The 18,166-nt window shown below is 37.2% G+C and overlaps 1 protein-coding gene across 1 annotated transcript; it reads right to left on the reverse strand.

Moving 5' to 3' along the window:
• Window positions 1-7,264: 7,264 nt before the first annotated feature.
• Window positions 7,265-17,466, reverse strand: rhbg (Rh family B glycoprotein; the record flags this gene model as incomplete). Its single annotated transcript, NM_001329354.1, is given in 10 exon segments — window positions 7,265-7,504; window positions 8,449-8,522; window positions 9,091-9,212; window positions 9,517-9,650; window positions 9,838-9,975; window positions 10,817-10,983; window positions 11,279-11,426; window positions 12,023-12,173; window positions 12,836-13,022; window positions 17,113-17,466. Coding segments are annotated over 10 exon segments (1,389 nt in total). The 3' UTR covers window positions 7,265-7,429.
• Between the last annotated feature and the right edge of the window lie 700 nt (window positions 17,467-18,166).

Genomic DNA, 18,166 nt, shown 5'->3' on the forward strand with positions numbered 1-18,166 from the left:
TTAAATTCACTTTTAAAGGGCTAATATCAGCCATCTCTGGCTCCTCTGATATATATCTTGATCTTTTTTGTCTAGAAGATATTATGGTCCAGGTGGCTGTCCATACCAATGAATACAGTAAACCCATAATAACTACACTCAAATGGAGATGGCAGCTTTTCCCTTGGTAAACTCATGACTTTACAGCTTTGGGCAGCCTGGAAACAGTTGTTTCCCAGTCAGTTTTACAGCCTCCTAGTTCCCAGCCTGATAGCTCGACTCTGTCTGCTGTTCTTCAGCGTGCCTCTAATGTAGTTTGAACCCAGACTGAAGACATCTTCTCAGTCTTCACTGCAGCCTCCACACTGCCTGTTCTGCCCATCTTTATGCTGTTAGACTTAATTTTGTTCATTCTTGTGAGGAACATACTGTCAGGTCTGTTTGAGAAATTTGTGGTAGAGTAGGGTCCCCTAACCAGTCCTCCGCTCTGCTGGGATCACCCGCTAACTTCAGTGACAAATTAATGTAATATCTGGCATCCACACAGTCCAAGTAACTTCCGAGCTGCCCCATCAGTTCTTCATGATCAGGGCAGGGCTCCCATCAGCTTCTGAGAGCTACCTCAGCAATCATTTTAAGCATCCTTTGCAGAGTCCTTACCTAACCTGGTGATCTGCAGATGTCCCACAAGTCTGAGTCTTGGGATCTGGAGATGTTCTCCAACTCCAAGTCAAAGAGCTGCAGACATCCAACATGAGTCCCAGGATCTTCCCTTATCACACAAATCCTGAAGTAAGGCTCAGTTTCTCTTTAGAAAACCCATTGATCATTTGTAATAGCTTCCCTTATAGTTGCTTCTCCTTAGTTTTACTTGTTCAACACAAGATAGTTTTCATTCCTCCTGTCTGTCCTGCTACTTTGCAGCTGGATTTCAGGTTTCCTGTAAATTTTGTTGCTTTATGGTTCCTGCAGTACTTTTTGTTCAATATTCAAATTTATTAATGTTATTGTTATCATTTTGTTGAGCTTTTGACTGCCTATTTCTGCATGCTGGTGTAGATTCTCAGCTGTGTATTTCTGTGATTTATTAGGATCAAGAACAAGAAAGGAATATTTTACACAGCGGAGTTAGTGATGAAATAATCCTGTGTGTACATGTTTTTACATTGAGAGGATAGGTATGTGTAAAATGTACAAAATAATCTTTTTTTATCCTTTTTCCTTTGGACCCCAAAGGAAAGCATTAGAGTGAAAACTGCTAACCATTTTCATATGTTTTTATATGAAATTGTCACTATTTACTTTTGCAGTACTGACATGCATACCATTTCATCTCCCAGAGATGATAACGTGACTTCATAGCTGCTTTCTTTCCATTCAGAGCACTGCCACGTTGAACCACGAACTCCCTCAATTAACTGCCACGACCTCTCCCAACCTCTGCAGACCCCCTTTTGCAAGACCTGCAGCTCATAGGCATGCATGCGGTGGAAGTGGGGGCAGTTGGGGTGAAGGTAGGGGGGCAATGGGTGATGGTGGTGGTGGTGGGGTCGTCAGTGCTCTTTTGTCCCAGCGGTGTCCAGCTTGGCCCCCGTACCCCTGGTGTCTTTCATAAGGAGTGTGTAATAACTGCCTTTGTTGGTTTTTCCTCTTGTAATGAGTCCAGTGGGAGGCCTTGTTAGTGTGCCGGGTGCTCCGCCAGGGGACCTCGCAGGAACTCTGGGATTAGAGGCTGCCCCATTCTGCCCTAAATGTGATCCTTTCCTGTCACAATGGTCATTCAGGCAGTGGATGAATTTGATTCTTTAGATCTTCCACATTTCCAAAGCTCCTTTGTTCAATTTAAGGGCCTTAAATTTGAGTTTGCTTAGTCATCTAAAGTAGAATTAAAAACCTAGGATCCAGTTTCAGGACTGGTAAAGGAAGGTGTTTGTTACAGAGTGGTGCTGCGATGATATTATGACCCCAAGAAATTAAAGTAGAGACCTCTAAAAGGACCATGTTAATGTGTAAAGCCTGTTTTTTTATATGTTTAATTTTGGCACAACTTGGCTTATTTTTGGAAACTTTTGTTGAACATTTTGTTGTTTTCATGATCAGATAAAATGTTTGTTTCTCACTACTTATTTCTCTAAACGGTAAAACATCACTTAAGTAAATAGCACTTCAGAAAAAGTTTAAGTTTTATTTGACATTTTAAATAAACTGCAATATATTATTTTCTTAAATTGCACAATATAAGTTTGCTGAACTTGCTTAGTATATTTAGAAATTGAAGGTTTTGTATTCCTTGAGCGAATGTATCTCACCTGCTGTCTTTCATGGGTGACGTGTAATAGTGCTTAGAGTTTTGTGCTATGAATGATTCTCGGCTACCACCAAGTTAGTAATACAACTAGATCAGTTTTAGCAAAATAGATCTCATAAATTAAGTTACAACTATTCTTGTGTTAGCTAAATTCAATTAGCTGTGGTAGCTATCTTGAATTGGATTGACTCCAAAATTAAATCAGTTGTAGATGAACATCCAATGATTAGTTTCTAAAAATGACATTAAAATCTGTCAAGTGGCTCATGAGATATTTTGCTAACAGACAGACAGAGTTGAGTCCAATAGATAATACCCAAGTTTTAAACAAAAATCCTGTGTAATCCCTTAATGCTCAAAGTATAAGTTGGGGGTCAGTCACAGCACAAATCTGTAAATGAACAGAGTTATAGCCAGTTTTGTGTTTGCTAATAATGCTTTGCTGTCGTGGCCATCTTGGATTAGGTTGACTTCAAAAGTTAATCAGTTGTAGATGCCAACTCACTGATTACGTGCTGTAAGTTCAGTAATTCACAAGATATTTTACTAACAGTACAAACAAACATGCACACAAACACACCAGTGAACAAAAATTCTCTCAATACAGGTTTAAAATTATAATCCTTAACTCAAGCTTGTATTAACTCTGATACATTAAATGTTTAGTAAACTGTGTTTGCTTTTTTGAAAAGATATAATTTCAGTAAATTCCAGCTGTTGTTTTGTCGGTATTTGTTTATGCTGGACGTGTGGTCATACTGGATTCCAGTCATACCAAGTTGCATTTTCACACGCTGGATTTGCTGTCCACAGGTGAGCTATAAAAGAGTTGTGGGGCCCGAAATGCACACAGCCTTTACTTTTGTTGATTTGGCATTCACAGAGCCATTTTGCAGGGAGGAAATTCAAGTGAAGCACTCCCATGTACTCCTGGAGCACTGAAGGCAATTTCCCCCCAGTCAAGTGGCTGAAACGCTCTTCAGCTGAACAACTTCCTGCATTTACTGAGCACTCCCACTGACACCCCTGCTCCATTATCCCCCTTCTGAGCTGGCATCAGTCACAACCTCTCAGCACGTCTCTGCTCCCTTCACAAAAGTGACAAGAGGGGCGACAACAACTGCTCTGTTTACGGATGCAATTTGGAGCTAAATAAATTTAAAAACCACCAAAAAGAGATTTTAGTTATTTTTCCCCGTTTTCTCACATGCATTAACATCCTGTATACATTTTTTGTTGTTTGGTTTTATTTTTACTGTGCTGCTCTCATGATTTCACCTTTTTCAGTGATGATTATTCAGAGCTGACAGGAGTTGATTGGAGAGCTGATGGAGCTTTAAAGATGACTGTTCAAAATAATAACAAGTGTTAAATTAACTCTGAGTGCCAAGTCCCAGATGCTCCTACAAAGTGCTGATGTTTGTACTCTGAGAGCAATTAACCGCGCAAATCTGTATGCTGTAAAAGATCTTAACAAGAAAGAAAAAAAAAGCACAAGCACATGGACTAATTATGCAATCACCAAGCAACTGTTGTGATTACATGTTGTTTTTTTTTAATGATTTTACTTTTATTCATCTGAGCTAAGACTTTATAAAATAATGTGTAAAGAAATTACCCTGGTCCACATGTATATATCTTGAATAAATCTTTTTTTATGTATGTTGGTTTGATGCCTGATAGGGATGTCAGATTTGACATAATGATCTTAGTTTTGGCCTATTCTGATTTCTGCAGGGCTGTAAGCAGGCTGAGGGTTCCCACAGGAGACCTGGACATCCTGAGGGAGCCTATTAATCTATTATGTTCACCTCCAAAACAGCGTTAAGGACAACAATCACATACTATAGCTGGAGGCTGAGCCACAGGAGGCTACAGCTGCTTGGGTCGACTCCGTGTAGCTGGAGGGGCCGATCAACACCATTCTCTGGCCACATACAGAGAAATACAGTGATGGGGTCAAGGGTAAAAAAGTGTCAGGATTAAATGTGATGTGAGATTTAGGAAAGTTGACAAAATGATCTTATTACCATAGTTGAGATAAATGGAGACATTTTAAAAGTTACAATGGAGTTTTTTTTTTTCATCTGAGATGGTTTATGAATTATTTTTTTTGTGATTAAGTGTATGATCAATTTGGTGCCACATGATATGAAGCCCTGAATAAAATATCTAAATTTCAAACTTAATGTGGATTATTGTCATTATGTATTCAAGTACATCTCTTTCACACCTGAAAATAAAATACTGAAACTGTGCCCTTTCTTTTTACGTTTGTTTTTTTGTTTTGCACTTCTGTCAAAGTGAGGACTTTATTACAACAGCTCTACCCAGAGTTCACATGAACTCAAAAAAGTGTATTTAATTACATGTTATAATGCAGTTATTAAACCAGCTCATCAAAGTGTATATTTTCAACTACAGAACTAAAACAATTACCATGGATTTTTTCTTTCTTCTGAGCTAATGAAAGCCTTGGCATACTTAACAACCACACGTGATTTTTTTTTACTTTTTTCTTTCATTGTCTTCAAAATATTGCAGGTATGATGCCAAACAAGTGCATCTCATGAAGACATTATGGACAATAGAATAATTACCATAATCATGATTATTTTTTCCTGCATTTTAATTAGCCCTATGAAGCTCAATTAGGCTCTTCAGTATGAGCGCCTATTCAGTAAACAGCTGTCCACCTGTCTTTTAGTTCCTGGGAAAAGGCTGCAGTGCTTGTTCACGCCGTGGCGCCATCACCAAACTGTGTGTGTGTGTGTGTGTGTGTGTGTGTGTGTGTGTGTGTGTGTGAAGGGGGAGGGGGGTCAGATGAGGCTCATGCAGTCTGCGAAGGGGCCCTCTATGTAAATGTGGTGATAATTTTGCACAGTTGCCGGCATCTCATCAAGTTATGCAAATAGCTTGATTATCAAAACTAAAACTTGGCAAAATATTAATATGAGACACTGAAAGACATTGTTTAGGATAATTAAATGCAATGATTTGCATAAGTCCATTCACTAAAACAAACTATTCTTAAAAAAGTTGTCACTCCCCAGCTCGATTAATCAGCCCTCCCTTAAAAGAGCAACGTAAAGTGCTGTATGTGTAAGCTGCTTGCTGTAACATGTTCAACAGTGAAGTGATGCCTAAGGTTACAATGAGAACGAATGTGTCCTCTGCAGAAGCTCCAGAATGATGAAATATGTTTCTAACTTGGTGACAGCACCCTCTAGTGGACATGGGGACCTATTTTTGACAAGAAGAAGGCCCCCAGTTTACACGAGGCTGTTTTTCAGTTAAAGCAGGATATTTCTTTTTCCACTTCTGTTTGTTTGCATAACAACAATGTTCAGATTCTCTGACACAAAAACCTTTTGAATTGAGGTTTCAGAGTGGAACTTTTCAGATACTCTGTTGCATTTCACGCACACTACAGACAGCTGCAACATGAGTAGATTAAAAACAGTAATAGGGGCAGATAGCAGAGGGCTGTTTGTGTTACTCATCCTTTTCAACATATAGCAGCAACACAACCTCACTGTAGGTCTAAACAAGTCACCTTTTTGGATTTATCTGTTTACATGCTGGAGATATTCGTGTCTGTGAGCATGCACATGTCAGCACAATCTAGTGACCTGGCATGGAAACTACAGTGGATTTAACTGGCACAGGATTAAAAACCTCTGTTTCCAGGAGATCGGTCATGTGTAAAGTAGCCTAAGGGAGATCAGTTTTCTGTTTCATGAAGGGTTTAACACTGTCTGTCAGAATGGATAGATGGGTTTATACAAACACTGTAAACACCTGCTGTATCAAGTCATGATCTTTTCCAAACACTCGGTCTTGTATGATTAATGTCGGCTCATAACCTGGGATTAATTAAACATGGACACTCTATGCCCCAAACAACAAAGCTTGCAGTACATAATTATTTCATGCACACTGTAATACATATTTTAAGATTTTTCTCTGTGTTTTTCTTGCAGTGTATTAACTCTCAAGCAGCTAGAGCAGAAATTGTTCAAAGTGTTGAATTTGAGGCATCATGAACTTTGAGTGGCACAAACAAAAATGAAGGTTTATTCTTATGGATGATTTGTATTGTCTTTTTTCATTTGTTTTGTTGTGTTTTTGTTGCTGCTGCTGTTGTTTTTGTGAGAAAACTAACATCAAATGAATCCTGCAGTTCTAAGTTAAAATGAAGGAATAAATCTGAGTAAGAGTATTTCTCTTTTTTCCATACTCTGACATCACGGCTGATAATGTACTAACTTTTGATAATTATTAGACAGAACATCACTTCAGAAATGACCAGACTATCCCTTTAAGCACCACAAAACCACATTGGTTTTAGTTTGTGTGACTAATTAGTTATCATTGGGTTTGGTCCACTTTTTATTCACTGATGGTTAAAAAGCTACTTTATTATTTGATGTTAAACATTACAAGAGACAAAACAAAGTTTGAACACTTTATTTTATGCCATAAATAAACCAAAACTGTGTTTCCAAAAAGTCTAATTTCTAAAATAAATGAATTATAACTATCTACTTAAGGGTGAATAACTGTACTAAAACTGCATTTCTATTCTAACTAATGAAAATGTTTAGTATGGAATACTAGTATGTGTTAAAAGATAAAAGAAATTTAAAACATCATTAGATTTCTGAAAGAAACATGTGTCTGATTAACATGACAGCATAAAAAACAAGTTTACTCAAACATTTTAAAATTCTGTTTCTCACTTAAGATATTTTATTGAATGCAGTTTTTTGGCTTTAAATGTTTGTCTTTGGTTGGAAGTGACTGCAAAAATCAGGTTTTGTAACACATCATCCTTTATTGGAATCTTAGAAGCCATTTTTCAGTAAAAAGAACCATGTCTTGTCAGTGCAGCTGTTTCACAGTTCTGTAACATAAATCTGGCTCTAGATTGGCCACTAGTGACATTTAATAACCCGTAAAAGCTGATATTTCTTATTTAGCTGTGTAAAAATATATATTTATTTCATGTAAAACACACAGTTTGGCAGCTGGCACAAGCACAATGTGGATACATTTTAACATTTTTGAGCCTGCAGGCTTTCAAGTGCTGTTTTTAACCTCAGAGTGTTTCTCTGTGATTCTGGTTTCCTGTCTCAAAGTTTAAGCGTTGAGTTTCTCAGATTCCTCCGTCATCACCGCGGTCATCTGCTCCTCATGATGCTCTTCCCCCGGCACCTGAGACAGAAAATGGGAACATTATTTCATTTTCATGTCATCAATTTTATTCTCCATTGTATGCATTTTATGACAATAATTCAGCTTTAAGTGCTGCCAATAATTTGTCTTTTGTTGTAGTTTTCTTTTTTCTGATTTGCTTTACATAGATGCAGATAACTGAGGCTAAGAATGAAACCTCTTTACTGATTTGTCATTGGTATTGTTTAGGAAAACATAAGCGCTAAATAAAACAAAAAATATTACCATAAAATAGGACCAAATTAAGTAATTTCAAGAGTTTTGCTTCATTTATCTTTAAAAAAATGAAAGTAATTCTCAATATTTATAAATAAACAAAGAATAATTCATTCTAATAGTTTTTATCTGGGGAAATGGTCAGTGAGAAATAAAACAGACAAATCTGCTTTTATTTAAACCTAATCATGCTTGCAGAATATAAACTCAAAAATTCACATTATAAATGCACAAGCATAGTAAACAACAAACATGATGCTCAGTCCATTGGTGGAAATCTAAATTAGGCCATCTTAGCATGAGAAGCTGTTTTTAATCACCCAGCAGGGATGGTAAATTTGCTCCCTCTGGTGTTCAGACACCCATATGGTCTGTTGTGACTGTCACCTGGATGCTTCTGCTGGTGCAACAACACCATCTTATGGTTGTGGCATTAAAATCTTCCCTCTTTTTAACCACCAAAGACATCATTTTACATATTCAAAACCAGTATATTGCTACCACTTAGATAGTTTGAAGCATTTTGTTTAAAAATCCAATTTTTTCAAAAAACGTTTTGAAAATACCCATATTATTGGGTGTTAAGGAAAACAGGGCCCTGAGCTAAAATGAACTCAAAGTGAATACCCTTTTATAAGCTTGTCAGTAGGAACGCTTATGTATTCTGCTGTTGCTTGTCTCTCTCCCTGTTGAGTCTTTATACTCACCTCCCAGTAGATGCTGTCCTCGAAGCAGATGGTGTCAGGAGGAGCACCGAACATGGGCAGCTTCAAAATAAAACCTGAACACAAAGCACCAGTGGTCAGTCACATTTCAGTGTTTTAGTTTGGATCTGTTTTTTAAATTTATCATATGCTTTGTGGATGCATGTATAGAAGTTTTGATATCTCTAATGTAATAAATGACTGGAAGCATATTAATTTATATGAACAAGAACCTATTTGGTTCTGAACTTCTGCTATCATGCATAAAAATGTCTCATGAGTTCAGGCATGTAAAACTATTTATTTATTCATTTCAGCCTGACAACAAATCTGGAAACCTTGATTTGTGTGAAGTTGTACTGTACAACAGGTCCTGGAGACATTAGATATTAGAAGTAGACAGACAGTAAAAACAAGCCTCAAGCATGTCAGATTTACTGATTTAGAGATCCTATATGGGCTTTTGTATATTAATTTTACCAGAAGTGTATAAACCAGTGTTATATCTTAACTTTCTAAACCAAATAATAAAATAAATCTAAACTTGTCAAAATGTAAAAAAAACATTGTGCCTTAGCATTGTACTAGTTTTTAAATGTGCTTACCTTCAGTTTGCAAAATAAAGCTGATAAATGTGACACCTACCAACAATAAGCCCTCCAAGCAGGGCCATGCCCAGGGTGATAGCAAGGGAAAGTGCTTGTATGCCTCCCTGGTAGTTTGCATTTCTTTCTCCACTCGCCACATCAGGAAACACTTTTTCCAAACTTAAAGACACACAAAGAAAAATATCAATAAAGTCGGTTCATAATTTAAGTTATTCTAGCACAAGGATGGAAAACAATATTTTAAAGCAGGACTATTTTATTTACAATACATATGTAAAAAAAAATGTAAATGTTGATTGTTTATTGGAATTATTTTTTTGTTGTTCTTCTATAACTTAGTGATACGCTGCAAAAATTCTTACACTCTATACAGTTTTTAGCTCAAAACTCAGAGCAAAAGTTCTGCTTGTTGAGTCTAGATTTAACCTGAAAAACGTTTTATTGCATTAGATGAATTGTTTACCCATGTCCATATACGTCTTTGGTTGCCACAGAAGCAGTGACAGCCCCCACAATGGCCCCCAGGACGCCGGGCATCCCGTGCAAGTTGTGAACCCCACAGGTGTCTTGAATCCGAAGCTTTTCCTCCAGGATGGGCTGAAGGGGGAGAAATAGAAGAAACAACGTTGCTGATTTAACACAAGAATAGTAGCAACTCCAGATTTATAATCAATGTGTTCAAACCTTTGGACAGATGCTGCATCTATAGAGTTCAGCAACTCCTCTTTTCATGTGTTTAATATAATAATTCATTTATGGGCAAAAAATACTGAGTCATCCTTACTGAGAGGTATTTGTAGCCCAACACCGAGATGATGCCGGCCAAGAAACCAACAATCATGGAGCCGAAAGGCGTCAGCATCATTTCACCAGCTGTTCCTGCTGCGACTCCACCAGCCAGGGCAGCATTTTGAATGTGGACCTACAACAGAGAAGGTGATTTTGATTAAGCATCTTTTTAAATGTGCATTTCTCTGGTAGCTGCTCACTTGGATGTACTGTTAATATAATCAATTCTGACAATTTCTGACCCAGCATTTATTTACCTCTGTCAGTCAAAAGTTACTTCAGACCTCAAACAGCTTCCAATGTTTTTTAATTCTTTCATTAAAAGTTAACTAATGTACAGAGTGTCTAAATTATGGAAGATATAAATAAAGTAAATCTGAGGTGTCTTTTGCCCAGTGACAGCTGGAATGGACTCCAGCATCCTGACTAAGATAAAGCAGTAACAGGAAATGAACGATGAATGAATGAACGTGCAAGTGTCATTTTAGAGGCACTGAAAGTCCACACAGCATTTCTAAAATCCTGACAATAATTTAGCCATTTTATGATTTTATTGGTGGTCACTTTTAAAGCACTACGACCTCGAAGGTGCAATGAAATCCTGATTTTACTTAAGCATAACAGCATTAAGCAAACCCCCCTACTGGTGTGAATTAAGACAAAAGGAATTCAGCCAAATTAAGATACAATATATGAGAGAACAAGGGAGAAGCAACAGAGGGAACCTTATAATTCTTATTGTAAGCTAAACAAGACTACTTTAAACTGTAATTAGTTCCTCCTAAACTGTAAATTATTGAACCTTCATGGTTGAAGACTTCAAGAGTGACTAAGGGGTTCTGTTAAAAATTACCAACCTGATCTTACAGTTAAATTAGCATCACAGTGATGTAGTTCTGTTCTCGCAGGTTCTTACTTCTTCATTTAATTTTAGAAACAATAAACTGAAAATGAGAATCCTAAATCTTGCTCACCATGTCCAGCTTGCCATCATGAGCCGTGAGGGCAGACATGCCATACGTAGACAGAGTGCAGGCTGCCAGGGAGTAGTAGGTGTTCATGGCTGTGCGATGCTGGGGATCTCCGTGTTCTGTGATGGCAGAGTTGAAGCTGGGCCAGAACATCCACAGGTAGATGGTACCTATGGGTTCAAATATTTACTAGTTTAGAGGTTTATCAGCAGATAAAGTGAAATTGAACACAGCACATCAAAAGGTAGCGTCTAAATACTTAACTGTCAGCCATTTAGCTGCTAGTTTGAGGGTTTTATGATGTAGTAGAAAACAGATGAATGATAAGATTTAAGTCTTTTTAGTACTATTGTTTGTTTCACAGCTCCTGTTGTCACCACTTAGCAGCATGGGACATTTTTGAGAATGTGTGCAGCAAACTATATAAACAATTCCAAGATATCTCCAGCTTTGTATGATGATTACCGATCATAGCAAACAGATCAGAGTGGTAGACGGAGCAGTTCTTGTGTTTGCTCTTGTCCAGGTTGGGCCGGTACAGGATTCGTGTCACCATCAGGCCAAAGTAGGCTCCGAATGTGTGGATGGTCATGGAGCCTCCAGCATCTCTGGTCTGAAACAAAGTTAATTTGTAGGATAGTTGTAGTTAAGTGTTGCATGACTGTAAGTGCATGAGTAGAATGACTGCACAAAGAATTCTAGATTATTCTTCCATCATGTTGGGTGGAGGAGGAGGCGAACCCAGAGCACAGACTCGTCTTTCAAAAGGAAACTAATTTATTAAAATTAAAGATAATCAAAAACAAAGGCTGACGTGGCAGCATAACCAAATCTAAAAGTGAGACACAAAACAAGAGGGACAACCAGACAACGTATGAAGCGACAATGAACCAGCAGTGAGTGGAGGAGATGACCGGGTTTTAAAACAGAGAGTAATTAGGTGAAATGGGCACAGGTGAGTGATAACAACTAGGATCAGGTGAAGATGGGCGTGGCAGGAAAACAAGAGACTGACTGAGGAGAAGTGAATGATGACAGGAAACAAAGACACGACAAACAAGAACTGAACTAAGACAAGGTTAACAAAGATAACTGAATAAAATAAACAATAAACTCAAACTGAAACATGAAGACAATAAAAGCAATAAACTGGATACACTCCATCTGTTTCTGAAATGATCCAAATATGATTTTTTTTTTAGTACTCACTCCCAGAATTGACAGCAAGATGAACTCATTGACAGCAAACAGTGTGACCTCAAATATCGCCATGACCAGCAGCTGGACTGGGCTGGTTTTACCCAGAACTGCTCCAAATGAGATGAGCACAGAGCCGGTGCAGAAATCAGCATTGATCATACTGAAAAATAAAATATTAATAATAATATGTATGTTTAAGAATTTAAGAACAGTTTACAGTGGACACAAAATCTTTGAACATTGCTTTCATCAACAGATACTTTGTGTTTAGATATTGTGTTTGATAAATAATAAATTTATGTTTAGGAACAGTAAATGGTCTCAGCAATATTTAATTTCCTCTGTGAGGCCAAAAATTGAGCTTTAAAATAAGGTATGCACGTAAAAGCATTCAAATACATAATTTGAACTAAGAAGCAATGCTTTTCTGAGATAATGAGTGCAAACCAGACAAAAAAAAGGCTTCATTTATAAACATGTTCAGCAAAAATCCTGCATTTAAAAAAAATTATGCAAAAAGTGAAACATAGTGTAATCATTTCACAAGTGGCCTGTCTTTTAGGCAGGAGTAAAGCTCACTTTTAGCATATGGATGAGGTAAAATTTGATGCTAAAATGATAGTGCCCCTTCTCTCTTGGTCTGAAAACAGAATTTGTTTTAGTATTTGTATGTCTAATAAAGAAATGGATTTCTTTGTGGTATTTCTTGTTTGACATCTGCTTCTTTTGAAATGTAACTAAGAAGAGTTGAGAGCAAACATGGCAGTATGTGTATTATATTGCATTTAGAGGACCATTAATGTGTTTGTGTTTATCACACACCTCTCCACCCCAATGTGGATCTTGCCGCCATGCAAGCCATGGAGGAAGCCCTGCATGAGAGTGGCCCACTGCAGGGAAAAGGCTGCGATCAGGAAGTTGAAGCCCACGCTGCTGAAGCCATAGCGCTGCAGGAAGGTCATGAGGAAGCCAAAGCCGATGAAGATCATCACATGCACATCCTGGAAACCTGCCGGATGCAGAAAACAATGAATGATCATGAAATCCATCACTACTAGTACTTTGTTTGTACATTTTATAAACGGTAAAACTGAAAAATACATTTAATTAAGATGCACTCAGTACAGAAAGTTCTCAAGCAAACTTCTCAAAGAGTGTTTGCTTTTTGTCATATTTTTTATCCATCAGTTAAAATAAGTTTCATTCCTCTTCATCAAACTGTAATATTTGTGAGTAGCTCAAAAGAAGTGTTAAATGAAAAGTCTTACATTCAAGTTCCACACATTTCAGAGTGGGGTCAAGTGATTGATTCATCATAAGCTTCAAATAATAAAATAAACAAGTGAACAAACAAAAAATATTTGTGATTTTTAAAAGTAGTAAAGTAAAAATAAAATCAATACATTTTTATCTGAATTTAAAAAATGAACTTGAAAAGAGAAAAGAGACTAATCTAACTGTTGAAGCTCTGTTTATATTTTGTTGGTGAGAAGTCTTATGACAGAGGCATGGCAACAGCTCATCAGGTAAATGTCAGTGTTTTCAGCCTCCATCAACAAAAGCTGCCAGGGATCTAAAGGTTTTGTCACTGAAAACAGAAGTTCCTAGAGCATGCAGTTGTATAAACTTTGGTTAAGCAGGAAATCAAGTTCAGTTGTGACTCCAAACCTGTGCAGAATGACTCATGAATGGTGGTAGTTTTTATTGTATAAACAATAATACCTAGATAATCATTGTAAAAAAAACTATTATTGTCTAAACAGTATACAAGTACAGGAAACAGTCCATTTTAAATGCATGTCTTCTTTCCTGGTTCACACAGTCTGTGAGCTCTGCTTATTATTTGCTCCAAACTGCTATACATAATATTGCTTTGTGCTGTGAGAGGTGTTGCCATGGTAACTGTTAATTGGCATGGCCAAGCGGGTGCCTTGCCAGTGTCTCTGTTGGCATTTCAGCCTAAATACTCACAGTTCCCAGATTCCCGAAAGGACACCTTCATATCAGAGCAATAAAGAGCTCTGCTGTGTAGAAATAGAGTCCAACCGTCACCAGATTTATTAAGAGACTACAGTGATATTTTCAACTAACACACACACAATTAAAAATGTTTTTATGTATGAATATTGTGTTGTGAAAATTTTAAACTTTACCAAGAAACTTACCAAAATAACTGATGTTAGAATAAATACTACGAAGGCCGTTTGTAGGTAGATTAATGTCTTTATTGTTAATGTTAAGTAGCAGCTTAAAAGGAATATCTCCTGGATTCAGAATCTGACCTCTCAGACAGTCTCTTTCATCACTGTTGTGCAAGACAGAGACATACGAGGCACATTTCAGTGAGCTTACCTTTCTTATTTTACAGGAAGCATGATTCTGGATTAGTCTGGATCTGTCTATGTTTATTGTACAGTGTTTTTACCAAGCTTGGAATAAGGATACAGGATGAAGGTTGTGTATACAGGTTCCTGAGACATGAAGGTGAACTTGTGTTTCAGCTCCCGTGACAGTTAAGGCGTCAGATTAAACACTGTCTGAGACCATGAAATGCCACGGACTTTTAATCGACACCCTTATTTTCTAAAAGCTTGTCACCTTCAGTAGCTTAGAGCAATACTTCAAAGACCATATTCAAATTTAAAACCATATTCTGTGTGTCCTATTGTTGCCTCAGTGCAAAGGATGAGTCTTTGCTCAGAGTATAGTTAGAAGTCCCAAGAGGTTGGTTGCGGTGGAAATGTGGTATGTTGAGACAAGTAACTGCATCATGAATCCAGTATGTTTGGCTTCATTTAGAGGCTAACCAACCTGTTTGTCATTAAGGTTAAAGTACTTGTTGATTAAGTTAAATTGGGTTAATCATTCACTCAAGGAAACTATTCAATAAAATAAATTGAAGAAACAAAGAGCGTGGTCATGCTAAGTGGTGAGACTGAACTTTAGCACTGAAGGACTTTAGGTAGATGCTGACATCAGCATGCCAACAGGCAAATAATGTGCTGAGATACTGATGGGACCAATGTTTAGTTTGCTACCGTTGGAGTTGGGAATGTGTTTCATTTTTAGATACAAACCCCCAGAAAAGAACATCTACTATATGTATATTCTTAAAAGGTTGATGCAATTTGGTGAGGATCAGCAGGGGGAGTTAAGGCAAGAATGTTTGGTTCTGTGAGGTAGAGAGGTTGTTTTGGACAATTGCTGGACTTATACAATGAATATTTTGGTTTGAGTCAAATAGAGACTTAAACATGAATTCTTTTTAAACTTGTAATCAGTGGGTGTTTGCAACAAGATGAACAGTTCAAACAGTGCTGTTCTTTTTTAAGGTACTGTATGCTAGTTTGGGCAAAGTATAATGCAACTATTTCTTAATCTCCTGCAGTTACTCATCCTGTCTCTCATGGTGGCTCATTATACACATTGTTTTTACACTGAATCAACTTCATGTTTATATTCATTTGCTCTGTTTTTTAGGCTTCACTTGTTTTTTGACCTTGTCTGACTTCGGGGTTTTTGTCACACCTTGTTTAGGATTAGGCAACACTGCTTCCTAATCAAGTTTAGGCAATAAATCGACTTGTTAAGGTTTAGGAGAACATCACGGTCTGGCCTTAAAAATATTCTTTAACAAATATTGCGTTATGTTACTGCATGAAACACAAAATTCACACACATTGCTGAACGTGGACGACTGCTGCATGCTGCATAGTTTTGAAATAAAAATGGAAATAATTCTAGTTTGAACAGACATAAATCTTTTGATATTTTTATAAAAAATCTATGATTTTTTTTTCAAGAGAACTTCTTAATAATTCACAGTTGATGTGTTGTCTGATGAACATGTGCGCAATTCAGTGATCCACAGGAAGGGGGCAGAGCGAACCCTAATCTATACGGGAGTTTAAATGAAGTTTTAACGTTTTTCACCCATGTCTGCTCTTCCAAAAGACAGCCCGTACACCTGAGAGAGACGCCTCCAGGTAAGTACAGATAATGTCCAACTTGTTAGGATGTGCCCATAAGCAATCTGTCATTTTAGTTCTTCAAGGTGGAGATAAGTGATCTCCCCAGAAAAAAAAAAAAAAAGTTTCTTTGGTGTCCTTAAAGGTAAAATGATTCCTGGAACATCTAACTTTTGTATTAAGACATTTCATTAATATATGACTGACACTGTTATATTTTATTACAACACAAAAATGAGATAAAACATGAATGGGGTGTTCCAGTCACATTTTATGTTACACATGAACAGGATTAATATGCTAAAACTATGAATGAGACTTTGGGACAATTCTAACTTCTAATTCAATTTTCTACATTTTTAATTTGTGTACTCTGTAAGATAGAATATCTTTTTACAAATGTGATAAGGATTGTGATCGTGCGTGGAGAGCAGTAGAGCATGCATCTGTCTCTACAGGTCAGCAGTGACCTGGAAGAAATCTCTATGAAGAATTCACAACAAATAACAGGACCAGCCCAGTCACGAGATAGAGAGCTTTTGTAATGCAACTCATAAGAAAACTTGTATCACACAGAGTATATTTCAGTGACATAAAATGATTCTTACTAATGGACAACATACTGCAAGATATGCACTCAAATATTGCATGGCTTATTATGAGTATAGATAAAATAAATCATGTTTAACCCTCCTGAAGCACTCAAAAGACAGAGAGATAGAGAGGAGTAAAGAAGCCCTTGTAACTTCAGGTCAATTCGACTCGAAGGCAACGGGAGAGGTAAAACATATCTGAAATTGATAATAATTGTTTCCAAACTCTTTGAAAGAATTATTTCAAAATGACTTTTTTAATGGTATGTCTTTTTTATGCTAAAGAGTTAGTATATTACAGATTATTTTTATATGAAGTCAAAAATTTTAAATGATTCGCCTTAGAGTGGCATTTGCAAAAATACTGTGACTTTCAAACACAGCAAGTATTCTTGCTATATTTGAAAAGTAGTCACGATTTTTGTTGTTGTTGTTTTTAGTTTGTATTTTTTTGTTCCCCTAATTCTGCATTTTAACGCAATGTTTTTCGATTGGAATCAGGACTGAGATCCTGACCCCTGACCCACCGGACACTTACTTGGATAGCGGTAGTAGAAGTCATTCTCATAGTCAGCATGTTTGTGAGAATCGTTCCCGTGCTCATTAGACAGCTTTGAATCTGTGTCATGGTCGTACACCACCACCACACCGAAAAGGATGATGAGGATGATCTCCAGGATGAAGCAAGTGATCGGCAGCTTCAGCCTCATGTTGGTGCTTGTGTCTGTCATGTTGCCGTCCTGGTTAGATGAGGCGCTCAGGCTTGGAAAAGGTTCCTTCTTGTTGAAAATCCAGGGCAGAAAAGTTGGTCTAACACTGTCTCTCTTACACAGACACTGGGGTGTCCTGGGGGCAGAGACCAGAGGCTGGTGTGTGTCTGAATGTGTTTGTGTGTGAGGATGAAACAAGCTCACAGACAAACACAAGAGCTTCACATGTGTGTTTTTGTTCAGCTGGGTCACACCTACCAGACCAAAAAAAGGCAGAGTCATGGCTTGTCCAACCCCCTCTTAGAATGATTTTAAGGTAGGCTGAAGGGCTTCAGTTCACTTTTATCTTAATAAAAAATAATAACTCACAGTTGTGTTACATCAACACTGGTGGTCACAAAATTTAAAAGTTGTTTTGGGCACACATTCTGTTCTAAAAGAATAAACTACAAAAGATAATGATGCTCTGGCAGGTGTTTGCAAATGATGAAGATTTATGTATCAACATTATTCACTTTCCAGAGAGTTTATATTGTTTTTTTTGCCTGCATCTTTGAACAGTAAATACTGAACTTTTTCTCCACACCCACCCACCAGTTCTACATTCATTTGTAACACCATCAAGAATTCATTGCCTTTCAGCTTTAATAAGATCCGATTTTGTCTCTCAGCTGACTTAATACTTTTAACTCTTCTTTAATACAAAACCACATTTTTGCTTTCCTTAACACTTTGGTTAAGTTTAGGAATTATAAACTTTATGGTTAGGATTAGAAAAAAATGTGTTTCTGTAAAAACAAATACAAGCCTTACTGAATAACCAATTTATTCTTTTCTGCTTATAAGGTGACAAGTTCTTCTCTGATGTTAAAGGGGCAGTGT

The sequence above is a fragment of the Kryptolebias marmoratus genome, linkage group LG16 (assembly GCF_001649575.2).
Source record: "Kryptolebias marmoratus isolate JLee-2015 linkage group LG16, ASM164957v2, whole genome shotgun sequence".
Taxonomy (NCBI): Eukaryota; Metazoa; Chordata; class Actinopteri; order Cyprinodontiformes; family Rivulidae; genus Kryptolebias; species Kryptolebias marmoratus.